This window comes from Scyliorhinus torazame, chromosome 2 (assembly GCF_047496885.1).
Source record: "Scyliorhinus torazame isolate Kashiwa2021f chromosome 2, sScyTor2.1, whole genome shotgun sequence".
Taxonomy (NCBI): Eukaryota; Metazoa; Chordata; class Chondrichthyes; order Carcharhiniformes; family Scyliorhinidae; genus Scyliorhinus; species Scyliorhinus torazame.
In genome coordinates this window covers 204,438,863-204,465,691 of record NC_092708.1, presented here as the reverse complement: position 1 = coordinate 204,465,691, position 26,829 = coordinate 204,438,863, and the positions used below count along the sequence as shown (strand labels likewise).

Below are 26,829 nucleotides of genomic sequence, written 5' to 3'. Positions count from 1 at the left end.
ACCAGTGAAGAGGAAGGACTGTAGGAAAAGGACTAATCAGCCATTGATATCTAAGGAAATAAAGGAGGGTATCAAATTGAAAGAGAAAGCATTCAAAGCAGCAAAGATTAATGGGAAACTGGAAGATTGTGAAATCTTTAAATGTCAACAGAAAGCCACGAAAATTATCAAGAAAAGTAAGATAGATTGAGAGTAAACTAGCTCAGAATATAAAAACAGATAGCAAACATTTCTATAAATCTATAAAATTAAAAGAGTGGCTAATGTAAACTTTGGTCCTTTCGAGGATGAGAAGGGGGATTTAATAATGGGAAATGAGGAAATGGCTGAGGCATTGAACAGGTATTTTGTTTTGGTCTTCACTGGAAATGAAAATGAAAAATGAAATAAATCGCATATTGTCACGAGTAGGCTTCAAATGAAGTTACTGTGAAAAGCCCCTAGTCGCCACATTCCGGCGCCTGTTCGGGGAGGCTGTTACGGGAATTGAACCGTGCTGCCGGCCTGCTTTGGTCTGCTTTAAAAGCCAGCTCTTTGGCCCTGTGCGTACATTACACGCCAGTAATTGATGACAAGGAAGCTGTGGCACGTGAGGATCTAAAACTGATCATTATCACTAAGGAGGTAGTGTTGGGCAAACTAATGGGGCTAAAGGTAGACAAGTCTCCTGACCCTGATAGAATGCATCCCAGGGTACTAAAAGAGATGACGCGGGGGGGAATAGCAAATATGCTCGTGATGATTTACAAAACATTGCTGGACTCTGGGGTGGTTCTGGTAGATTGGAAAACAGCAAATGTGATGCCACTGTTTAAAAAAGGGATAGACAAAAGGTGGGTAACGAGAGGCCAGTCAGTTTAACTTTTGTATGGGAAAATGCTTGAATCTATCATCAAGGAAGAAATAGTGCGACATCGGGATAGAAATTGTTCCATTGGGCAGGTGCAGCATGGATTCACGAAAGGTAGGTCACGTTTATCGAATTTATTGGAATTCTTTGAGGACATTACGAGTGCGATAGACAACGGGGAACCGATGGATGTGGTGTATCTGGATTTCCAGAAGGCATTCGACAAGGTGCCGCACAAAAGGCTGCTGCATAAGATAAAGGTGCATGTCATTACGGGTAATATATTAGCATAGATAGAGGATTGGTTAACTAACAGAAAGCAAAGAGTGGGGATAAATGGGTGTTTTGTTGGATGGTGATTAGTGGCTAGTGGTGTGCCTCAGGGATCAGCTTTGGGACCGGGACCTCAATTGTTTACAATTTTCAGAGATGATTTGGAGTTGGGGAGCAAGTGCAATGTGTCAAAGGTTTGAGATGACACTAAGATGAATGGTAGAATAAACTGTGCAGAGGACACTGAAAGTCTGCAGAGGGATTTAGTGAATGGGCAATGGTCTGGCAGATGGAGTACACTGTTGGTAAATGTGAGGTCATTCAAGTTGGTAGGAATAGCAGTAAAATGGACTAATATTTAAATGGTTAAAAAGAATTGCAGCATGCTGCTGAGCAGAGGGGGACCTGGGTGTCCTTGTGCATGAATCGCAAAAAGTTGGTTTGCAGATGCAGCAGGTAATTATGAAGGCAAATGGAATTTGGTCCTTCATTGGTAGAGGGGTTGAGTTTAAAAACAGAGAGGTTATGTCGCACTTGTATAGGGAACTGGTGAGGCCACACCTGGTGTACTGTACTATTTTGGTCTCCTTACTTGAGAAAGGATGTACTGGCACTGGAGGGGGTGCAGAGAAGATTCACTAGGTTGATTCCAGAGTTGAGAAGATTGGCTTATGAGGAGAAACTGAGTAGACTGGCACTATACTCATTGCAATTTAGAAGAATGAGAAACATGTAAAATTATGAAGGGAATAGATAAGATAGAAGTAGGGACGTTGTTTCCACTGGCGGGTGAAACTACAACTATGGGGCATAGCCTCAAAATAAGGGGGAGCAGATTTCAGACTGAGTTGAGGAGGAACTTCTTCATCCAAAGGGTTGTGAATCTGTGGAATTCCCTGTCCAGTGAAGCAGTTGAGACTATCTCGTTGAATGATTTTAAGGCAAAGGTAGATAGATTTTTGACCAGTCAAGGAATTAAGGGTTATGGAGTGGGCAGGTAAGTGGAGCTGAGTCCACGAAAAGATCAGCCATGATCTTATTGAATGGCGGAGCAGGCTCGAGGGGCCAGATGGCCTACTCCTCCTCGTTCTTATGTAACCCAGTTGCTTCTACATCCTGGTTTCCCGAACTGTAGGTCATCTCTCCCTAATGTGCTAATACCATGATTTTTTTATTTTTATTTTAAATTTTTTATTTATTACTAACACGTTATAGACCAATTAGCTCTTTTTTCAATAATTGGCTACGGTGGGCTTTCAACATTTTAAAGTAGAAGTAAGGGGTCTCAAAAAGCCATTCTGGGGGACAGTGGAAGAGGAGAGGTGGGGTGGGAGAGAGATGTTTACAGAGAAGTGCTTTTGGTGGTTTTCAGAGTCATCACTTCATGACTTGGTCTGAGAGGGGTGGTGAGAAATCTGTTCAATTGTTAAAGTTAGGCTTTCTCCTCTGACTGTTAATTACTGTTAATTGACACTGCTTATTATTTTTTCTGAATTGCTACTGTTTTAATGGTTATTAAACGTTCTAAATTCATCATTTAAAAAGTGTTCTTTCTTCCCACATGGTTAAATCTCGAGGACTTGATGTGATTTGCAATTGGGATGTTATTGCAACAAGTGAACCCATGAAGCTTACTTCAGATAAATCAAAAAAATCTTATGAGCCAGATTCTATACGTGAGCAGGCGCACACCCAGCCCTGGCAGGCAGATACTCAGACTGATCCAAAAGGCTCCAGGCCTAATTTGTAGCCATCGCCTTGGATCCCTGGCAGGCCATGCCCCAAGCTCGAACCCCCGCCCAGGCCCCAGGTTCGAACCCCCGCCCAGGCCCCAGGTTCGAACCCCCGCCCAGGCCCCAGGTTCGAACCCCCGCCCAGGCCCCAGGTTCGAACCCCCGCCCAGGCCCCAGGTTCGAACCCCCGCCCAGGCCCCAGGTTCGAACCCCCGCCCAGGCCCCAGGTTCGAACCCCCGCCCAGGCCCCAGGTTCGATCTCCCCGCCCAGGCCCCAGGTTCGATCCCCCGCCCAGGCCCCAGGTTCGAACCCAGGCCCCAGGTTCGAACCCCCGCCCAGGCCCCAGGTTCGAACCCAGGCCCCAGGTTCGAACCCCCGCCCAGGCCCCAGGTTCGAACCCCCGCCCAGGCCCCAGGTTCGAACCCCCGCCCAGGCCCCAGGTTCGAACCCCCGCCCAGGCCCCAGGTTCGAACCCCCGCCCAGGCCCCAGGTTCGAACCCCCGCCCAGGCCCCAGGTTCGAACCCCCGCCCAGGCCCCAGGTTCGAACCCCCGCCCAGGCCCCAGGTTCGAACCCCCGCCCAGGCCCCAGGTTCGAACCCCCGCCCAGGCCCCAGGTTCGAACCCCCGCCCAGGCCCCAGGTTCGAACCCCCGCCCAGGCCCCAGGTTCGAACCCCCGCCCAGGCCCCAGGTTCGAACCCCCGCCCAGGCCCCAGGTTCGAACCCCCGCCCAGGCCCCAGGTTCGAACCCCCGCCCAGGCCCCAGGTTCGAACCCCCGCCCAGGCCCCAGGTTCGAACCCCCGCCCAGGCCCCAGGTTCGAACCCCCGCCCAGGCCCCAGGTTCGAACCCCCGCCCAGGCCCCAGGTTCGAACCCCCGCCCAGGCCCCAGGTTCGAACCCCCGCCCAGGCCCCAGGTTCGAACCCCCGCCCAGGCCCCAGGTTCGAACCCCCGCCCAGGCCCCAGGTTCGAACCCCCGCCCAGGCCCCAGGTTCGAACCCCCGCCCAGGCCCCAGGTTCGAACCCCCGCCCAGGCCCCAGGTTCGAACCCCCGCCCAGGCCCCAGGTTCGAACCCCCGCCCAGGCCTGCTAATACCATGATTAATTAACAGAGCCAACCCACCACCTTTTCTTAACTTCCTGTCCTTACTGAATGTCACACATTCTTCAAAATTCATATCCCAATCTATATCATCCTTGTGAACAATGTAGGAATTTTAGCTGTATTGTATTATAGGTATTATTTGCAGTAAGGGTTAAAAGTCTGGGTTTGTGTGTGTTTGACTGCTGCAGTCATGTTTTAAAAGAATCTTGGTTTGAAAGTTTGGGAGCGAGGAGTTGCAATTAAACCATCATAAAACACTTGGGCGAATGCAATTTTTTTGGATGCTTCATTGGTATTTGGACAGTCTGAGTGAGTGGGCACATGATGGCAGATGCAGTATAACGTGGATAAATGTGAGGTTATTTGCTTCGGTAACAAAAGTAGGAAGGTAGATTATTATTTGAATTAAATTGGGAGAGGCGACGAGAGCTTGATGTCCCTGTGCATCAGTCGCTGAAATTAAGTGCGCTGGTACAGCAGGCAATAAAAAAGGCAAACGGTATGATCGCCTTCATAGCGAGAGGATTTGAGTTTAGGCATAGATATGTTTTACTGCAATTGTATAGGGCATTGCTGAGGCCACACCTTGAGTATTGTGTACAGTTTTTGTGTCCTTATCTGAGGAAGGATGTTCTTGCTATGGAGGGACTGCAGCGAAGGTTTGCCAGGCTGATTCCTGGGATGGCAGGACTGTCATATGGGGGGGAGGCACGGTGGCACAGTGGTTAGCACTGCTACCTCATGGTGCTGAGGACCCGGGTTCGAAATCCCGGCCGTCTGTCCGTGTGGAGTTTGCACGTTCTCCTCGTGTCTGCGTGGGTTTCACCCCCACAACCCAAAGATGTGCAGGGTAGGTGGATTGGACACGCTAAATTGCCCCTTAATTGGAAAAAAATAATTGGGTACTCTAAATTTATTTTTAAAAAGGACTGTCATATGGGGAGAGACTAAGTCGGTTGGGATTATATTCATTGGAGTTTAGAGGAGAGAGAAGGGATCTCATAGAAACTCACAAAATTCTAACAGGATTAGACAGGGTAGATTCAGAAAGAATGTTCCCGATGGTGGGGTAGTCGAGAACTAGGGGTCATAGTTTGAGGATTTTAGGTCTGCGGTGAGTAGAAATTTATTCACTCAGAGTGGTGAATCTGTGGAATTCACTACCACAGAAAGCTGTTGAGACCAAAATGTTGTGTAATTTCAAGAAGGAATTGGATATAGCTCTTGGGGCTAAAGGGATCAAGGGATATGGGGGAAGACGGAATCAGGGTATTGAACTTGATGATTAGCCATGATCATAATGAATGTCAGAGCAGACCCAAAGGGCCGAATGGCGTTCTCCTGCTTCTATTTTCTATATTTCTTCTAGAAATCACTCCTGGAGCGGGGTATCCTTTCCTCACTGTTTTACAAAATTAAAATAAAATATTGGTGTCTCTGTCCAGTATTGCAGCCACTGTTGGGGGTCTGGCCTGGGATCGTAATATCCTGTAACCATGTCGCTATAATGGCTATCAGATCATAGTTATTAATTTATATTTGCATTATTGGTTCAACTCTTTTTTTTTCCCCTTTGATTTGAATGCTCCGTACGTTTAGATACAGATTCTTTAGTTTTGTCCTTTTATTATTTTTGTCACTTTTAGCCTTATCTGTTGATTTGCTTTTCAATTTGTACTCTGTCCCTTCCTGTCATGGTCTGTTTATCACTTCCTTTATTAATACCGATCTCTCTTGCCCTGTCTCCAGCTATTTGGTTTGCCACATCTTCCCAGATTTGACCTTTGCCCCATTATTCTATTTGAAACCCTGTCTACTTTCCTTGTTACGCAGCTCACTTGAACAACAACTCTTGCACTCAATGAAAATGCACTTAAGTTCTCAGTTGAGTTGTATTGATGAATGTAGCTGAGGTAGGTGTATGCTCAAGCTCAATGGCAGATGCTCCTAGAAGATAGGGGCTGAAGTCCATTGCTTGGCTAAAGTTGAACAAGCGTTAATCTATGTTTAACTGTGATAAACCTGAGCTGGGAGTCTGATGCAGGTGCTAAGTTGCTGAACTGTATAATATCTCAACACTGTCTTGAAACCGTAAAAATTCAGCCCATCAGACTGAAACTTCGGAGTCCGTCCTCCCCATTTCAAGATATTGATCAGTCATACTTTTCAGTTTATGTTCTGGGAACAGGGGATGGTAGTGAAACTAATGTTATACTCTGGATTGAGCTGGAGCCCATGACCAGTCCTCCGGGTCAAGGTGCCTCCCAGTATTGTACTGACAATGCCCTCGAGTCTAATCTCAGGTAAGTGAGGATAAAACAGGCCCACCCTAAACCATTTTACAGCCAATGAAGTACTTTTGAAGTGTCATCACTGTTGTAGTGGAGGAAATAGTTTGTGCCCAGCAAGATTCCACAAATTGAAATTATTGACCAGATCATCTAAATTTTAGAGGTTGGTTGAGAGAGAAAAATACTGTCTCGGTTGCCACGGAGTGCTCATCTCCAAAATAGTGCCACAGGATCATTTATTTCTGCCTGAGGGGGCAGGCGGCGCTTCGGTTTAACATCCAGTCCGTATGATGGCACCTCTGGCAATAGCAGCACTCACCCACTTGGCCTGGATTTTGTGCTCAAGCCCTGAACCATCTGACTCATGTCAAAGTGTTACCCACTGAGCCATGTACAGCTGGTTAACAAAGAGCAACATTTGAGTATGCTTCCACCAGATCACAATCCCGCGATACCTGCTCAAAACTGCATCAGTGCAGATGTCGGACAAGGAGAGGGTCAAGTTCAGTCGTGATTTCCCCCCCTCCCTTGTTGGATTAGCTCACAAATGGTTTGTGTCCAAATAACATCACAGATGATCCATTTGGATGAGCTTGTCAAGGGCTGTAGCTGTTTAGAGCTGTGCCTTAAGAGTACAAACTGGGGGTGAGATTCCATCATGCCCCCTTCTATTCACATGGCTATTGTTGACCCCAGCTGCACCATAATTGCCTTCTTTCAGTCGCAGCTTGTACCTGACACTCTGCCTTGCCTTTTTCTCTGTAGCTAATGTTCACAAGGAGAAGAATCACGTGATGTATGAAGGCAAACACATACACTTCTCAGAGGTCGATAACAAGCCACTGTGCTCCTACAGTCCCAAGCTCTGCAAACAGCGCCGACTCAACGGCTACGCATTCTGCATCCGCCACGTTCTGGAGGACAAAACTGCCCCTTTCAAGCAATGTGAATTTGTAGCCAAGTACAACAGCCAGCGGTGCACGAACCCTATCCCGAAATCTGAAGACCGAAGGCAAGTCGACCTTTTTTTAACTGTGTAAAAGCAGGAAAGGTGGGAGTGTGTCATTTTAACCATACACACCCATCTGAAAACTGATGAGATTGAATGTAATGTTGCTTTTACACCCACGTGATTTTACCAGTCAATGGTAATATTGGGCAGGGTATAAAGCTGATGTCCTGCACGGTGAGCTAACTAACGTATCTCAAGTTTCTCAGACCACATTGAATAAATGCAATAAAATGATTTCCAAAAAGGCTTGAGTGGATGGAATCGCTCTAGTTACATGCTAGTGTGTGTAATTATTTTATTGGTAGCAAAGAGCTACTGTTGTGTGAACCGTGTGTCATCAAATTGTTTGGATTGTCGCCAATCCCCTCCTTTTTTAAAATCCCTTTTACGTTGCAGCACGCCCACATATAATGCTCTTCCTAAGGTGACAGCTCTGGGGAATAATTTCGCTCATACAGGACCTCCCGAGGCAGCTTTCATTGAGTGAGCCTTGGGGGACACTCTGTCGAGCCCCCCAGGTGTCTCCTGATACAGCTGGTAAATCAGCTATGGTGACCTATTTGCCAGTTTAGATTTGTAGCCATCTGCTTAACAATATGACCAGGGTCAGGAAAGAAAGCAAGTATGAACCCATTTCCCTTCGCAATGGATGGTCCTCTATGTGATCAGGACTGTGTGGTCGTCACTCCTGCCGATGTTGTTGCTGGCAGACTCCCCTCCGTCATGTGGATTGCTGAGGAGGAGGTCCAGTTGGTTATTCCCCCTTATTGGTTTACACCAACTGCCATGAACCCTGTCCGGGAGTTTGCACCCCACGTAACCCGTGGAATAAGCATTGAAAGGTTATGCACAGACGTCCAGTATTATTGCAACAATGTTTGTGAGCTTGTGAATTGTCCCTCGTGGGGGGAAAAAGGGATTACATTGAGAATGAAGAAACCGAGAAAGACCTCTAATTGAGTTTGTGTTTATTATAAAGCTGAACCTTGCCCGTTGCTGCTTAAATGGAATTCTAAATTCAATGGGATTAATGGTCACCTGAATGAAAAAAAGGCAGCTTATTTTTCACAAAAGCCTGCTTCGAACAGTTGGCTAATCATTGTGTTATTGTTAGAATCATAGGTAATTGAAGAAGCTCTGAGCATTGACCAGGGCACCACATACTTTGTTTGTATCTGCTCTTCACTCCACTGCCTGCTAACATGGTTGCCCCCTTGCTGTTCCCTTGTTTTACAAGGATACACGTTTTATCTTGAAATAATTTATTTGGTTGTACCTGATGTGTTGGGTGTTCTGGATCACATACTGGTCACCAACACTTGAAGTAGTGCAACACTATTTTATTAAAAGGTTAACTATTTAAACATACTTGAACTGTGGGTAAATAAGATACCAGCTTTAACTAAAGACCTTTGCTTTGTCCTAACTAGTTGATGCCCTCAGCACATGGTGAATGTCTGTGTTGCAGGCTGTGAGCTCTGTGCTCCTAGCTAGCTGCTACTCGAATGAGTGGGAACTCTGATGTCCCCTGTCTTTATAATTCGTGTGCTCTTACTGGTGATTGGCTGCAGTGTTGTGTATGTTGATTGTGTCCATCAGTGTGTGTCTGCACCATGATATACTGGTGTATATTATGACAGCACCAACACATGACTTACTTCACTCTTGTTTCTTACTCTGCGGTCGTGGTTATTTTGTCATATTTATTTTCTCCCTCCCATCTTGGTGACCTAAATTGTTGAAGTATCCACAGTGTTATTTGCACTGTTGCCCCACATCATCTTTTCAACTGTTCCACTGTACCATTGTGTTGTGCAGCTGAGTGCCAGTGCTATTTGTTGCTGAAAGAATTTGGGAACACTCAACGAGTATGTACATGCACCTTCCCCCCTGCTTACTACCCCACCAAATGGTAAAGTATGTCGATGCGGACCGACTGAGGGCAGTTTTTCCCCTTTTATTTTTCCCTGCTGCCTTTCCAAGAGCTTCCATTTGACTTTCATATTGCACAACACGTTTATTATATGCCTAATTCATCCTAGCTTTTTTCCACCACCAGTGGTTGCTCAATATCCAGCAATACCTCATCATTGCACAGTGGTTTGCAGATCTTTTTGAATGGTGGACTCCGCTACCTATATTGGGGCATACTCCATCCTAACCCTGAAAAGCCAGCACCAGCCACTTGAGCGAACATTAACATTGCAGAATTGTATTTAGCTCATTCAGGTCCAGCAACAGGCATAATATGTGAATAAGTCAACAGTAGCGAAAGAAAAAACCTTTACAAACACACATCTTGGCTGGACATTTCTCTTTCTACAGCAATGAAGAGCTGAGGGGTGATGTAGGGAAGGTGTTTCCAATTATTAGTGGGCCCAAAACCTGGGGATATATATGTAACTATATATAGAAGACAGTCACTCATCAATCCAATAGGGGATTCCAGAGAAATTTATTTACCTGGAGAGTGGTTTAAATGTGAAAATCATTGCCTCATGGAATAGTTGGGACAAATGGTACAGATGAATCTAAGGGGGTGTTTAAGATAAACCCATGAGAGAGAAAGGAGAAGAAGGCTATGTTGATGGGGTTAGATAAGTTATGGTGTGAGGAGAGTTAGGTGACCTTAAGCAAAGGCACAGACTTGCTGGGTCAAGTGGGCCTATTTCATACAAGTTCTGTGTAATTCTGTGATACACAGTTTGGAACCTTGTACAACTCAAAGCTCTAGCCACAATCTCCAAGTTTGGGCGGAGATATTTTAAATTATACTGTTGAATCTTTTTCATGGTAGAAGTGGAAGCAGCTGTCCATATGGAGTTTGCACATTGTCCCTGTTCTGCGTGGGCCTGACCCCCACAACCCAAAAAGATGTGCAGGGTAGGTGGATTGGCCACATTAAATTGCCCCTTAATTAGAAAAAAAAAGAATTGGTACTCTACATTTATTTAAAAAAAAGAAGAGATTGCAGCAGGAAAATTTCTCCATGTCCACCATTGCATGTTTCTGAAATCTTGGGTTGAGAGCAATGCAGTGCTGGGATATTTATGCCGAGTTAGATCATGGTCCTGACACCCAGTGCCCTAAGGAATATGGAGCTCACTGGAGCAAGGTCTTGTACTTTGTGTTGTCGTGATTGTTCCCTTACTGTGCTGTGCTGATTCTTTCTTCCTTCTCTGACAGATACTGCAACAGTCACCTGCAAGTCCTCGGTTTGGTGCCCAAAAAGGAGCGGAAGAAAAAGAATGAGCAGCTAGAGGACGTGCGCTCCAGACTGCACCCTGATGCTACCATGGCAGTCAGCCTGGCAGTGCCCTCACTGCCCTTGAAGGCGGCAAATGGTTTGAACGGGCCAACACGATCCCCACAGAGGCCACGGTTGACTCTCCAATACTTGGAGCATGAGCTCGACGACCCGTTTGCTTTCCCCGATGACGATGACTGCATCCTGAGGAAAGGGACTGTCAAACGGAAGCTTCAGACCAAACTCGTGCAGCAACGACTGCTGCGAGAGCCTGAGACATTCAGACTGCAAACAGAGCACTTTATCCCCCATATCGCACCATTACGGCCGCTATACCCTGGTACTCCCCCTCTCTCTAGCCCCCCCCGACCCGTCGGACTGTCGCAGGGCCTGCTATGCAATCCACCCCCACCCCCGACTCCCAGCTTGCCACAAGCGGCGGCTCACTGTATTGCTACAACAACGCCAGCCTCTCACTCGCCAAATGGAAAGACCCACCGGCCTGCCTCGTCGCCGCAGCAAACGCCACCACCACCGCCACCTCCGCAGCCGACCCAACCTTCGCCTGTCGTGACAGTAAAGGACTCTCCCCGGCCCGATGTGGTTGTCCTCAAAGCTTCAAGCTCCACGCCGGCCTGCAAGCAGCACTTGGCATGTGTAAGCAGGCTGCAGAGACTAGCAAAGCTCTGCGCTGAGAAACAACTGTTGCACCGGGATCTCTTCCCACATTTAGGTAGGTGTGCGTTCGGAATGCAGTCCTTTATCACATACGGCTCCTCAGGGCAGCCAAGTAACTCCCTGGGTAGCCAGGTTGATGCAGTGAAAACAAGCAGCAATTAATTAAAATAAATATTATGAACCAAAACAATATGGGGCACTCCGAGATGGCCCATAAAAGTTTCCAAGACTGATACCAGAACTGAGGTTATAACTAGCAAGAAAGATTAAACCAACTAGGGCTCTTTTCTCCATTGTTGAGAATGCTGAGGGATGACCTGATGGATATCTTGATGATTATGAGACAGTTTAGTGGCGTACACGTACAGCAAACGCTTCCACTGGTTGGGTAGTCCGAAACTAGGGGCCATAAATACAAGTTATTGGCTAATAAGAAATTCTGGGAGGAACTTCTTTGCTGCTCAGCGAATGGTGCAAATATGGTACTTGCTGCCTTATGCAGTGGTTGAGGTGAATGGAATAGATGTTGAAGGGGGAAACCACATATGTATATGAGGGAGAAAGGAGTAGAAGGGCATATGGATAGATTAACTAGAAGGATATGTGGAGCATAAACACTCGGAAAGACTTGTTGGGTTGAATGGTTTTATTTTGTGCTGTATATTCTTGTAAATTCAGATTGATCTTTTCATTCCCAAAGTACCCCTCCAGGTGCCCTCCTCTGTTTTGCACCTTTTCTCCTCCACCTTCTCTGAAGGAGTTAACTTGGGTCTGGTTCCTTAAGCCCAGTCTTTGGACAAATGGCGCTAAACTTCTTTATTTTAAAAAATAATAATTTTTATTAAGGTTTTAACAGAATATCAATAACAAAATGAAAAAGGAACTCAATAGGGTTAAATACAAAACACAGCCAAAAAACAACCCTCCATATCCCCCTCCCCCTGTACGAAAATAATAAATTTACACCCCAACTTAACACAGAGCCAACATAGCAAATATATACACCCCCTCAGATCCCCCAGTGTAAATAAACATAAATAAAGTAACCCCCCCCCCAAGTTGCTGCTGGCATTGACCAATATCTACCGTTCTGCCAGGAAGGCTAAGAACGGTTGCCACAGCCTGAAGAACCCTTGTACCGACCCGCTCAAGGTGAATTTCACCCTCTCCAACTTAATAAACCCCACCATATCGTTGATCCAGGATTCCACGCTTGGGGGGCCTCGCGTCCTTCCACTGAAGAAGAATCCTCCACCGGGCTACCAGGGACGCAAAGGCCAGAATACCGGCCTCTTTCGCCTCCTGCACCCCGGCTCCTCTGCCACCCCAAATATTGCGAGCCCCCAGCCCGGTTTGACCTTAGTGTTGGATGGAGGTGTTGACCTTGGGTAGGGTGCTCTTTCCAAGAGCCGGTGCAGACTCGATGAGCCGAATGGCCTCCTTCTGCACTGTAAATTCTATGATGACCCTGGACCCTACCACCCTTGACACCGTCCTCGCTGCGCCCTTCCAAAATTCCTTCTGCGCTGGGCATGCCCAGAACATATGGGTGTGGTTTGCTGGCTCCCTGAGCACCTAACACACCTGTCCTCACCCCCAAAAAAACGTCTCAACCTTGTCCCGGTCATGTGTGCCCTGTACAGCACCTTAAACTGTATGAGGCTGAGCCTCGCGCACGATGATGAAGAGTTCACCCTCCCTAGGGCATCTGCCCACGTCCCTTCGTCGATCTCCTCTCCCAACACCTCCTCCCACTTACCTTTCACCTCCACCAGCGAGGCCTCCTCCTCCTCCTGCATCACCTGGTAAGTTTCCGAGATCTTCCCCACTCCCGCCCACCCCCCCGAGAGCACAGTGTCCTGTACTGTGCATGGCAGCAGCCGTGGGACTTCCACCACCTGCCGCTTGGCAAATGCCCTTACCTGTAAGTACCTGAAGGTGTTCCCCGGGGGGGAGCCCATACTTCTCCTCCAGCTCACCCAGGCTCGCGAACTTCCCGTCCACAAACTGGTCTCCCAACCTTCGTATCCCTGCCCTGTGCCACCCTGAAAACCCTCCATCTGTCCTCCCTGGGACGAACCGGTGGTTCCCCCGTATTGGGGTCCACACCGAGGCCCCAACTTCTCCCCCCCCCCCCCTGTGCCGCCTCCATTGCCCCAAATTTTGAGGGCAGCCGCCACTACCGGGCTCGTGGTATACCTCCTTGGAGGGAGCGGCAGCGGCGCCGTTGCCAGCGCCCCCAGACTCGTACCCACACAGAACGCCATCTCCAGCCTCTTCCATGCAGCCCCCTCCCCCTACATCACCCACTTGCGCACCATCGTCGCATTGGCGGCCCAGTAGTACCCACAGAGGTTGGGCAGCGCCAGCCCCCCCAATCTCTACTCCGCTCCAGGAACACCCTTCTCACCCTCTGAGTCCCTCGCACCCACACAAACCCCATTATGCTCCTGTTGACCCGCCTACAAAAGGCCTTCGGGATAAACACGGGGAGGCACTGGAACAGGAACAAAAACCTTGGGAGTACCGTCATTTTGACTGACTGCACCCTACCCGCCAAGGACAGCGGCAACGTGTCCCACCTCTTGAACACCACCTCCATTTGCTCCACCAGCCTTGTGAAATTAAGCCTATGCAGGGCCCCCCCAGCTCCTGGCCACCTGGATCCCCAAATACTTGAAGCTCCTCTCCGCCCTTTTTAATGGGAGCTCGCCAGTCCCCCTCTCCTGGTCCCCTGGGTGTACCACGAACAGCTTGCTCTTCCCCATGTTGAGCTTGTACCCCGAAAAATCCCTGAATTCCCTGAGGATCCTCATTACCTCCGGCATTCCCCCCACCGGATCCGCCACATATAACAGCAAGTCATCCGCATAGAGCGACACCCTATGCTCCTCCCCACCCCGAACCAACCCCCTCTAGTTCCTCTACTCCCTCAGTGCCATAGCCAGGAGTTCAATCGCCAGTGCGAAGAGCAGGGGGGGGGGGGGGGGGGGGAGACAGGGGACACCCCTGCCTCGTCCCTCGGTGCGACCAAAAGTACTCAGACCTCCTCCTGTTCGTGGCCACACTTGCCATCGGGACCTCATACAGCAGCCTGACCCACCTGACAAACCCCTCCCCAAACCCAAACCTCTTCAGCACCTCCCACAGGTACCCCCACTCTACCCTATCGAAGGCTTTCTCAGCGTCCATCGCCACCACTATCTCCGCCTCCCCCTCTCTCAACGGCATCATGATATCGTTCAGAAGCCTCCGCACATTCGTGTTCAACTGCCTCCCCTTCACGAACCCCGTCTGGTCTTCGTGGATGACCTGCGGCACACAATCCTCAATCCTCGTGGCTAAGACCTTCGGCAGCACCTTGGCATCTACGTTTAGCAGCAAAATCGGTCTGTAAGACCCACACTGCAGGGGATCCTTGTCCCGCTTCAGGATCAAGGAGATCAGCGCCCGGGACATCGTCGGGGGCAAAGCCCCCCCCCCTTGCCTCATTAAAGGTTCTAACTAGCAACGGGCCCAACAGGTCCATATATTTTTTATAAAATTTGACCGGGAAACCGTCCGGCCCCGGTGCCTTCCTCGCCTGCATGCTCCCTATCCCTTTGGTCAACTTCTCCAGCCCAATTGGGGCCCCCAATCCTGCCACCAGTCCCTCCTCCACCTTCGGAAACCTCAATTGGTCCAGAAAGCGGCCCATCCCTCCCTCCTCCAGTGGGGGCTCGGATCGATACAATTCCTCGTAAAAGTCCCTGAAGACCCCGTTGATGCCAACCCCACTCCGCACCACACTCCCTCCCCTGTCCTTAACTCCCCCGATCTCCCTAGCTGCGTCCCGCTTCCGGAGCTGATGTGGCAGCATCCGGCTTGCCTTTTCCCCATACTCATAAATCGCCCCCTGGGCCTTCCTCCACTGCACCTCCGCCTTCCTCGTGGTCACCAGGTCGAATTCGGCCTGGAGACTGCGCCTCTTCCTCAACAGTCCTTCCTCGGGCACCTCCGCATACCTCCTGTCTACCCTCACCATCTCCCCCACCAGCCTCTCCCTCTGCTCCCTCCTCCTTGTGGGCCCTAATGGAGATCAGCTCTCCCCTAACCACCGCCTTCAGCGCCTCCCATACCATCCCCACTCGGACCTCCCCGTTGTCGTTGGCCTCCAGGTACCTCTCTATGCTTCCTCGGACCCGCTCACTCACCTCCTTGTCGGCCAGCAGCCCCACCTCCAAGCGCCACAGCGGGCACTGGTCCCTCTTCTCCCCCAGCTCTAAGCCCACCCAATGCGGGGCGTGATCCGAAATGGCTATCACCGAGTACTCGGTATCCTCTACTCTCGCTATCAGCGCCCTGCTTAAAATAAAAAAGTCGATCCGGGAATAAGCCTTATGGATGTGTGAGAAGAATGAAAATTCCCTAGCCCCTGGCCTTGCAAATCTCCAAGGGTCCACCCCTCCCATCTGGTCCATAAACCCCCTCAGCACGTTAGCCGCCGCCGGCTTCCTACTCGTCCTAGACCTGGAGCGATCCAGTGCCGGATCCAACACCGTGTTAAAGTCTCCCCCCATTATCAGGCCCCCCACTTCCATATCTGGGATCCGACCCAACATGCGCCGCATAAAACCCGCATCGTCCCAGTTCGGGGCATACACATTGACCAGTACCACCCTCTCTCCCTGCAGCTTACCACTAACCATTACCTACCTACCGCCATTGTCAGCCACAATGATCGACGCCTCGAACGACACCTTTCCCACCAAAATCGCCACCCCTTGATTTTTGGCATCCAGCCCCGAATGGAACACCTGACCTATCCACCCTTTCCTCAGTCTTACCTGGTCTGCCACCTTCAGGTGTATCTCCTGAAGCATGACAACATCCGCCTTCAGCCCCTTCAGGTGCGCAAACACGCGGGCCCGCTTGACCGACCCGTTCAGTCCCCTTACATTCCAGGTTATCAGCTGGATCAGGGGACTAGCCATAACCCCTCCTCGGCCATCCACGCGCCCGCACCCCACACCTGACCCGTTCCCCGTGGTGGCAAACCCCCGTCTCGACCCCCCCCCACAATCGCTCCAGCTCCCCCTTGACCATAGCAGCAGCAACTCGATTCACCCCCCCGCCCCCCCCGCCCCGGCTAGGACCCTTCCTAGCTCCTTTACTCCCCCCCCCCCATTGCACTTCCACAAGTCAGCTGACTCCTGCTGACACCGGCCACTCCCACCTCTCCTTCGACCCCTCCCATTGTGTGACACGCCCTCCTCTTCCATTCCCCATCCGCAGGCTCTCCACCTCCCCCTTTCATCCCAAGCACAGGAAACAACCCTCACTTCCCCACCCCGGTCCCGCCCCCTCCAGTCTTCAGCGCGAGAAAAAGCGCGCGCTTACCACCTACCTGGCCCTGCCACCTCTGACGCAGCTCCTTTTACAGGCCCAATCCCTCACCCTCGACCCGGGCCTCCCCCTCCCCCACGGGGCTCCATCACACTGCCGGCCATCCACTCCTGTTCCATTTGCTTACCCACCTCCAAGAGCCCCCCCCCCCCCCCCCCCCCCCCGAGCAACCCAACCAAAACAGTGCCCAACCCGCCCTAACCACACTCACCCAACCAGCAAGAAACAAGAGCAAAGGACCCCCCCTAAAAGTAACATTTCAACCGCAATCCCCAAACGCCCATCCCGACCCTCAATCTGTGTCTTCTCGGTCTGAACAAAGGTCCACGCCTCCACCGGAGACTCAAAATAGTGGTGCCGGTCCTTGTAGGTGACCCTCAATCGTGCCGGCTGCAACATGCCAAACTTCACCCCCTTCCTGTGCAGCACCGCCTTCGCTCGATTGTACCTGGCCCTCCTCTTCGCCATCTCCGCACTCCAGTCCTGGTATATTCGAACCTCCGCGTTCTCCCACCTGCGGTCCTCTCCTTGGCCCATCTGAGCGCACACTCCCGATCAGCGAACTGATGAAACCGCACCAGCACCGCCTGCGGAGGCTCGTTAGCCTTGGGCCTCCTCGCCAGCACTCTATGGGCCCCTTCCAGCTCCAGGGGCCCCTGGAAGGACCCCGCTCCCATCAGCGAGTTCAACATGGTGACCACATAGGCCCCCACGTCCGGCCCCTCCGGGAGGCCCAGGATCCGCAGATTCTTCCGCCTCGACCGATTCTCCATCTCGTCGTACCGCTCCTGCCATTTCTTGTGGAGCGCCTCGTGCGCCTCCACCTTTACCGCCAGTCCTAAAATCTCGTCCTCATTGTCAGAGATCTTTTGTCGAGCCTCGCGGATCGCCACTCCCTGGGCCGTCTGTGTCTCCAGCAGCTTGTCGATAGAAGCCTTCATCGGCTCAAGCAGGTCTGCTTTAATCTCCCTAAAGCAGCGCTGGATAACCTCCTGTTGCGCCTGCGCCCACTGCATCCACGCTGCCTGGTCCCCGCCCGCCGCCATTTTGTTGTTCTTCCCTCGCACCTTCTTCGGGTCCTCCACCACTTTTTTAGTCGCCCCACTCCTGGTAAAAGCCATATACTGTCAGGGAACTATTGTACTCTCTCTTCCCACAGCAGGAAACGTCGGAAAAATACCGTTGGGGGCACTGAAAAGAGCCCAAAAGTCCGTTTTTTGCGGGAGCTGCCGAACGTGCGACGTAGCTCCGTATAGCCGCAACCGGAAGTCAAATGGCGCAAAACTTCAAGTTTAAGTCTTGATGCTGAGTGCCAGGCAGCTTTTTGGAAAAATTCTTCATGGAATGTGGGCGTTGCTGCCTCAGCCAGCATTTATTACCCATCCCAAATTGCCGTTGAGACGGTGGAGGTGAGCTGCTGGGTTGATTTTCAGTCCGCCAAGGACCCAAGTTCGATCCCAGCTCCGGGCCACTGTCCATGTAGAGTTTGCACATTCTCCCCGTGTCTGCGTGGGTCTCATCCCCACAACCCAAAGATGTGCAGGGTAGATGAATTGGCCATGCTAAATTGCCCCTTAATTGGATAAAAAGAATTGGGTACTCTAAATCTGCACGTTCTCACCGTGTCTACGTGGGTTTCCTCCGGTTTTCTCCCACAGTCCAAAGACGTGCAGGTTAGGTGGATTGGCCATGATAAATTGCCCTTAGTGACCAAAAAGGTTAGGAGGGGTTATTGGGTTACGGGGATAGGGTGGAAGTGAGGGCTTAAGTGGGTCGGTGCAGACTCGATGGGCCGAATGGCCTCCTTCTGCACTGTGTTTTATGTTCTATGGTGTTTGTCTTGGAGGTGAACTTGCAGGTGGTAGTATTCCCATGCATTTGCTGTCCTTGTTCTTCAAGGTGATAGAAGTCACTGGTTTGGAAGGTGCTGTTGAAGGGGCGTTGGTGATTTGGTGCAGTGCATCTTGTGGATGATGCACATTGATGGTACACAGCATGACCTCACTGAAAGTGGGGGACATCTGAGGGAAGCTTGTGTTTTTTCCACATCCACATGGGCGCACTGACCACAAAGATCACTGGAAAGTAATACTAGCTGGCAGCCTGACTGCTTTGATGTTGTAAAGTCGCAATTAGAGGAGAGGGAGGTAGAGAGACGGCAAGGTGGAATGAAATCAGGGACAAGTGAAGATACAGCTGCCAATGGTGGAGCAAGGGCAATTGATATGTGTGATTTGCTTTTGATTTGAATTTCCTTCACTTTTTTTCCTTTCCTCACCCATTTTTCTCCGTGTCATCATTTAATTTGTCTTGATCAGATAGAGACACAATCCTCTTCCTGTGGTGATACACAGTTTGTGTTGAGCTGCAACAAGACTGTTAGTGTGACCCAGTATGCATTCTGTTAGTCACCATAGCAAGTCAGTATTGCCTGTGAGCGGTATGGCCAGATGGTCACTGAACCACACTTTTTTTTAAATGTATGATAGCTTCACTATGTTTGGTTCTGAGAATGTACTGGGTTTTGTTTGCCCCTGAGAGCTTAGAGTAAATCTTTTACACAGAACAGGTTGTTGGAGGGTGGCACAGTGGTTAGCCCTGCTGCCTCATGGCGCTAAGGGCCCGGGTTCGATCCTGGCCCTGGGCCACTGTCCATGTGGAGTTGCACATTCTACCCGTGTCTGTGTGGGTCTCACCCCCACAACCCAAAAAGATGTGCAGGTAGGTGGGTTGACCACGCTAAATTGCCCCTTAATTGGAAAAAAAATGAATTGGGTTCTCTAAATTTATATTAAAAGAACAGATTGTTGGGAGTGTGTAATGTTTTGCAACAGGGAATGGTTAAAACTGAAACCATTACATAGTTTAAGGGAAAGCTTTGTATAAACATTGGAAGTAAGGAATGTACAGAATTCCTGTGTCAAAGTGCTACCAGAGGTACAAGGGGCCGTGTGGTCTCCTTTGTTTAAACCTATGTGTTTCAACATTGTCATGTGGTGGGTAGAACATGCTTGAAAAGCTTCTATGTCAAATGTCATTGGATTTTTTGACAAACACACGACTATCTCTTTGCTGGTTATGGAACTGAATTGTGTGCGAAGTGGCTGTCACATTTCACATATTACAACAGACATCAAAAGAAAAGTATGTCATTGGCTGTGAAGTGACTTGGGACATCCTAAGATTGTGCACGGTGCTGTTATGCAAGCCTTTGTCTCTTTTATTTTTATTTGATTTAGTCAGGCAGGTGTAGAAAGAGCTGACACTGTTTCCAGAAGGAATAAGTGATGGACATTCCAGAGGAGGTTCGGTTAGTATTGTAACCTTCACTCGCACACTTGAGGGTGGCAGTCATTGGTGTTGATTTGTGGTTTTTTTCTTTGAAAATCCAAAAGCATGTTAAGTGTGAGCTCCTTTCATAGAATGAAGCTTTGCCTTGAAGAACTGTGGACAATGAACTGCACGTGAATAAACTTATCCAGTTAATGTTCATCTTGCCCAATGGTACTCAACCAGTGTTAGCCTTTCACCACCAGTTTTGTGGTGAGCAATCGCTTCATGGTTGGCAGTGAAGTGAATGCCAAGTCACTTGGGACTTGGCACTTGTTCGGGCAGTGGTTTGGGCAAAGACAATGCGATTGAAGTTTACATTCTCTATTCTGCTTTTCTGGATAGGGTGAAAGTGAAGGAAGAATTCACTGCCTGAAAGGGTAGTGGACGCAGATTCAATTGCAGCTTCCAAAAGAATATTGGCTATACAATTAAAAAGGAGCTAGTTGCAGAGCTATGGGGAAAGATTATGGGAGTGGGCCTCACTGGATAATTCTTTGAAAGAGCTGGCAAATGTTTGATGGGGCAAATGGCCCTCTGTGAAATATTCTAAGATACTGCTGACTTAATTAAGAACAGAAAACAAGATTTCATAGAAGTTGATGCCCATCATCCTTTATAAGAAAAGGATTATCTCAGAATGCTGAGACCTCCTTGATAGGCGGGGTCTTTATGATGCAACGTGATGCTCTGACCTAGCGATAAAATGCTGTTGAACATTATTCTCAGCCACTAGTGTGATTGAGGTCAGCAACTGGGAGACTCTCATTCTCCATGTTAATCTCATAGACGTGACACAAAACCAAAGGCCAGCATTGATCCCTCAGTTAAGTGCAAAGCGCCTCAAGCTGATATTTGAAGTAAAATGGGGCACATCTCCCTGGCCTCCTGGCCAATAATGTTTCCACAATCAACATCACATCACTTCATTTAAAAGGAAAACATGGCCCGGTCATGATAGTGTTGCTGTTTGTGAAACCTTGCTGTGCGCAAATTGGCTGCTGTGCTTCCTACACTAGAGTAGTGAAAGCCTTTCAAAAGTATTTCACTCGCTATAAAGCACTGGGATGCCCTGGAGATTGAAAATGGCACCATATAAATGCAAGTTCTTCCTTCTCGTAACTGGCTGCAGTGATTTTGCAATTTTGTTTCAGGTCCCACTTGAATTCAAGTTATGGCAACATTGTACTGTTTCTGTACTGGTTGATGTCACAGAAACTTGGATAACACTTTAACTCTGGGAGGGAGAAGAGTCGTTGAAATGAAATGAAATGAAATGAAAATCGCTTATTGTCACAAGTAGGCTACAATGAAGTTACTGTGAAAAACCCCTAGTCGCCACATTCCGGCACCTGTTCGGGGAGGCCACTACGGGAATTGAACCGTGCTGCTGGCCTTGTTCTGCTTTACAAGTCAGCTGTTTAGCCCACTGTGCTAAACCAGCCCCATCTAGTTGGCAATAGGCAGGTGTCCACATCGGGAAAATGTCAAAACTATTTTCCAGTCTGTGTTATTTATAACATTACAAAGAGGCTAACTATTTTAAGGTAGTGCTCAGACTAACTTTTTAAGATGCATAGGTTAAGTTTTAAATGAAATGGGAATCCTTGGGTCAACTTGATGATGGGGACAGTAATTCCTGGGGTCAGTGTGTTAATGGAACAGTAATTCTCAGGGTCACCATGTTCATGGGAACAGTAACACTAGAGGGTCAGTATGTTTATGGGAACAGTAACTCTAGGGGTCAGTGTGAAGCTCGACAGTAACTTTAAAAATATATATTTTTGTTCAGGACATTTTCATTTTATACTAAAAAAAAATGTTTCCATCCAACATTATACATTTCTCATTATAGAACATAGAACAATACAGCGCAGTACAGGCCCTTCGGCCCACGATGTTGCACCGAAACAAAAGCCATCTAACCTACACTATTATAAACACCCCATTCACCATAACACACCACATACCCGAATTTATAACAAAACAAAGTAGCACCCCCTCCCCTACCCACCCGCTGACGCTTACCAACTCTAAAAGGAGATGAACAGCCTCCACCTCGAGTAGAACCCCTCCTCCGGACCCCTAATGGCAAATTTATCTTCTCCAAATGTAAAATTTCCGATAGGTCACTCACCCAACCCGTCGCCCTTGGCGGCTCTGGAGCCTGCCACCCTAAGAAGATCCTGCTCCGAGCTTCAGGGAGGCAAAGGTCAATACGTCAGTCCCTCTCCCCCTCCGGCACTACCCGATCTTCGAATACCCCAAATATCAACACTCACTTGAGGCCATCCACTCGAGGCCACCTTCACCCCTAAAATTTCCGACATTGTTCCTGAAAAGGACTGCCAAAATCCCACCAATTTCTGGACCAGAACATGTGTGTGTGGCCCTCTGAAATACTGCTCGCATCTGTCCTTCACCTCGGGTAATAACCCATTCAAGCGCGTCTTTGTCATATGTGTTTTGTGCACCACTTGAAATTGAATTAAACTCAATTTCACATGAGGTCGAGTTTACCCAACGCAAGGCTTCAACCCCCCTCAACCCCGGCTCAAATGTACCACCCAACTCCTCCCACCTCTTTATCTCTCCATTGAGGTCATCTCCCTGTCCATTAGATGCCCATAAATATGGGAGATTTTGCCCTCCCTGATCTCAAATTGGAGATCTTGCCCCCCCATCTCATCCTCGGATACCTATCTTTTGTAGCAACAAAGGGAAAGGTAACCACAGTAACATGGGCAGCTCCTTACTCACACAGTTCCTCACCTGCAAGTACTGGAACTCAGTCCCCCTCGCAAGCTAAAATTTTGCTACCAGTTCCCCCAATTCTGCAAATCTACCCTCCACAAAAGGGTCCCTAAACCTCTCTACCCGGTCCCGTTCCCAAACCCTGTATGTTGAATCCAACCCCACTATGTTTTCAGCAAATAGGCACCCACAGTGGCATGTCCTAAAGAGCCTTAATTGATTCCAAACTCTTAACGAGACAACCACCACCGGACTCGTAGAGTATTTTGCCAGTGAGAACAGAAGTGGAGCCATCACCAGTGCCCTCAAGACTTGACCCTATACATGAAGCTTCCTCTGTCCGCCGGCAAACGTTCCCTTCGTCCACAACCCATTTCCGAACCTTCTCAATATTAGCTGCCCAATAATAATTCATTTCACATTTTCTCCCAAATTTACACCCACCAACAATAAATAAGCAGTAACGAATACAATGTCAATCCCCATATCAACAACAACAATCCCATCCTCCCACCAAACCCCCCAAACAGCAGCCTGCATGTTAACATAAACAAATAACAAACATAAATCAGGAATCACCCATAATCACCATTAACACATACAGTCACCCTTCCCCCTTATGTTCGATGCTATCCAATTCTTGAAAATGCATAACGAATAACGCCCATGAATTGTAGAATCCCTCAATCCTTCCCCTCAGTTCAAACGTAACCTTCTCAACAGTTAAGAATTCCAACAGGTCCCTCCGCCACACCAGGGCACAGGGTGGAGAGGTTGCTCTCCATCCCAACTGGATCCGCCTTTAGGCGATCAACGAGGCGAAGGCTACAACATCTGCCTCCGCACCCGTTTCCAACCCTAGCTGGTCCAACACCCCGAATATGGCCTCCTGAGGACTCAGGTCCAGTTTCAAGTGCACCACTTTAGAGATTACCCTTAAAAACCTCCTTCCAGTAATCCTCCAGCTTTGGACAGGACCAAAACATATGAATGTGATTCCCCCCGCAACGTTCACACACCTCTTCTACCCCCTCGAAGAGCCGGCTCATCCTCGCCCTTGTGAGGTGTGCTCTATATACCACCTTCAGCTGTATCAGCCCAACCTCTTGCACAAGGTGGAGGCGTTCACTCTCCGTATCACCTCAGACCAGAACCCTCCGCCATACCATCTCCCAACTCTTTCTCCCACTTTGCTTTGATCCCTTCCAGTGGTGCCTTCTCCTTTTCCAAAATAGCCCCCTAATCCGCCGACACTACCCCACTTCTCCAGTCGCCCTGTCGTCAGCACCTCTTCCAGCAATGTGAAGTCCGACTCCACCGGGAAACTCTGTATCTCCTTCCTGGCAAAATTTCGAACCTGCATGTATCTAAATATTTCCCCCTGCTCCAGCCCATACTCCACTCCCAGCTCCTTCAATCCTGCAAACCGACACCCAAGAAACAAATCTTTTAGTGTCTTAATCCCCTTCTCCTCCCATTTCCGAAAATTTCTGTCCCACTTCCCTGGCTCAAATCTGTGGTTCCCCCGAATCAGTATTTCCCTTGACCCTGCCCCCAACGCGAAGTGTTGGCGAAACTGCCTCCAAATTCTCAATGAAGCTATTATGACCAGACTCCCTGATATTTCTCCGGGGCCATCGGGAGCGGCGCTGTTGCTAGCGCCTTCAATCCCGACCCCTGCACAAACTCTCCTCCATTCTGACCCACTGGGAATCAACCCCTCTGGCCCAGCTCCCACTTTCTCCACATTCACCGCCGAGTAATAATACATCAGGTTCGAAAAACCCAAACCCCCTGCCTGCCTTCCCCTCTGTAGCAGCACCGTTCTAACTCTGGCCACCTTCCCTCCCCATATGAATGAGGTAATCATTCCTTCAATCTCTCTCTCAAAAAAAAGAAAAAATGCCTTTCGCAGGAAAATCGGCAGGCATTGGAAAATAAACAGAAATCGTGGCAACACGTTCATTTTAACTGCCTGTACCCGACCCGCCAGTGACAGAGGGAGACCATCCCACCTTGCCAGATCAGCTTTCACCCTCCCCATCAAACTAGAAATGTTATATCTACGGAGCCCCCCCCCCCCCCCTCAAATCCCGAGCAATCTGCACCCCCAGGTATCTAAAGTGAGTCCCTGCCCCATGGAATGGCAGCCCCCCACCCCTGCTCCCACCCTCTGCCAAGACACCACAAAATACTCACTCTTGTCTAGATTTAACTTGTACCCCAAGAAAGACCCAAACACTTGAAGCAGCTCCAATATTCCCCCTATTGACACACTCGGTTCCGACACATATAAACAAAGAACAAAGAAATGTACAGCACAGGAACAGGCCCTTTGGCCCTCCAAGCCCGTGCCGACCATGCTGCCCGACTAAACTACAATCTTCTACACTTCCTGGGTCCGTATCCCTCTATTCCCATCCTATTCATGTATTTGTCAAGAGGCCCCTTAAATGTCACTATCGTCCCTGCTTCCACCACCTCCTCCGGTAGCGAGTTCCAGGCACCCACTACCCTCTGCGTAAAAAAACTTGCCTCGTACATCTACTCTAAGCCTTGCCCCTCTCACCTTAAACCTATGCCCCCTAGTAATTGACCCCTCTACCCCGGGGAAAAGCCTCTGACTATCCACTCTGTCTATGCCCCTCATAATTTTGTAGACCTCCATCAGGTCGCCCCTCAACCTCCTTCGTTCCAGTGAGAACAAACCGAGTTTATTCAACCGCTCCTCATAGCTAATGCCCTCCATACCAGGCAACATTCTGGTAAATCTCTTCTGCACCCTCTCTAAAGCCTCCACATCCTTCTGGTAGTGTGGCGACCAGAATTGCACACTATACTCCAAGTGGGGCCTAACTAAGGTTCTATACAGCTGCAACATGACTTGCCAATTCTTATACTCAATGCCCCGGCCAATGAAGGCAAGCATGCCGTATGCCTTCTTGACTACCTTCTCCACCTGTGCTGCCCCTTTCAGTGACCTGTGGACCTGTACTCCTAGATCTCTTTGACTTTCAATTCTCTTGAGGGTTCTACCATTCACTGTATATTCCCTACCTGCATTAGACCTTCCAAAATGCATTACCTCACATTTGTCCGGATTAAACTCCATCTGCCATCTCTCCACCCAAGTCTCCAAACAATCTAAATCCTGCTCTATCCTCTGACAGTCCTCATCGCTATCCGCAATTCCACCAACCTTTGTGTCGTCTGCAAACTTACTAATCAGACCAGTTACGTTTTCCTCCAAATCATTTATATGTACTACAAAGAGCAAAGATCCCAGCACTGATCCCTGTGGAACACCACTGGTCACAGCCCTCCAATTAGAAAAGCATCCTTCCATTGCTACTCTCTGCCTTCTACGACCTAGCCAGTTCTGTATCCACCTTGCCAGCTCACCCCTGATCCCGTGTGACTTCACCTTCTGTACTAGTCTACCATTATCAAAGGCCTTACTGAAGTCCATATAGACAACATCCACTGCCCTACCTGCATCAATCATCTTAGTGACCTCCTCGAAAAACTCTATCAAGTTAGTGAGACACGACCTCCCCTTCACAAAATCATGCTGCCTCTCACTAATTCGTCCATTTGCTTCCAAATGGGAGTAGATCCTGTCTCGAAGAATTCTCTCCAGTAATTTCCCTACCACTGAAGTAAGGCTCACCGGCCTGTAATTCCCTGGATTATCCTTGCTACCCTTCTTAAACAGAGGAACAACATTGGCTATTCTCCAGTCCTCCGGGACATCCCCTGAAGACAGTGAGGATCCAAAGATTTCTGTCAAGGCCTCAGCAATTTCCTCTCCAGCCTCCTTCAGTATTCTGGGGTAGATCCCATCAGGCCCTGGGGACTTATCTACCTTAATATTTTTTAAGACACCCAACACCTCGTCTTTTTGGATCTCAATGTGACCCAGGCTATCTACACACCCTTCTCCAGACTCAACATCTACCAATTTCTTCTCTTTGGTGAATACTGATGCAAAGTATTCATTTAGTACCTTGCCCATTTCCTCTGGCTCCACACATAGATTCCCTTGCCTATCCTTCAGTGGGCCAACCCTTTCCCTGGCTACCCTCTTGCTTTTTATGTACGTGTAAAAAGCCTTGGGATTTTCCTTAACCCTATTTGCCAATGACTTTTCGTGACCCCTTCTAGCCCTCTT

The 26,829-nt window shown here is 49.1% G+C and overlaps 1 protein-coding gene across 1 annotated transcript in view; it reads left to right on the top strand.

Annotated features, from left to right (window-relative positions):
* The window catches only part of LOC140395296 (INO80 complex subunit D-like), a 116,920-nt gene that overhangs the window by 13,458 nt on the left and 76,633 nt on the right, over window positions 1-26,829 (top strand). The window contains exons 2-3 of the mRNA XM_072482889.1: window positions 7,018-7,264; window positions 10,451-11,244. Coding sequence (XP_072338990.1) covers window positions 7,018-7,264; window positions 10,451-11,244 — 1,041 coding nt within the window. The remainder of the gene's footprint in view (window positions 1-7,017; window positions 7,265-10,450; window positions 11,245-26,829) is intronic.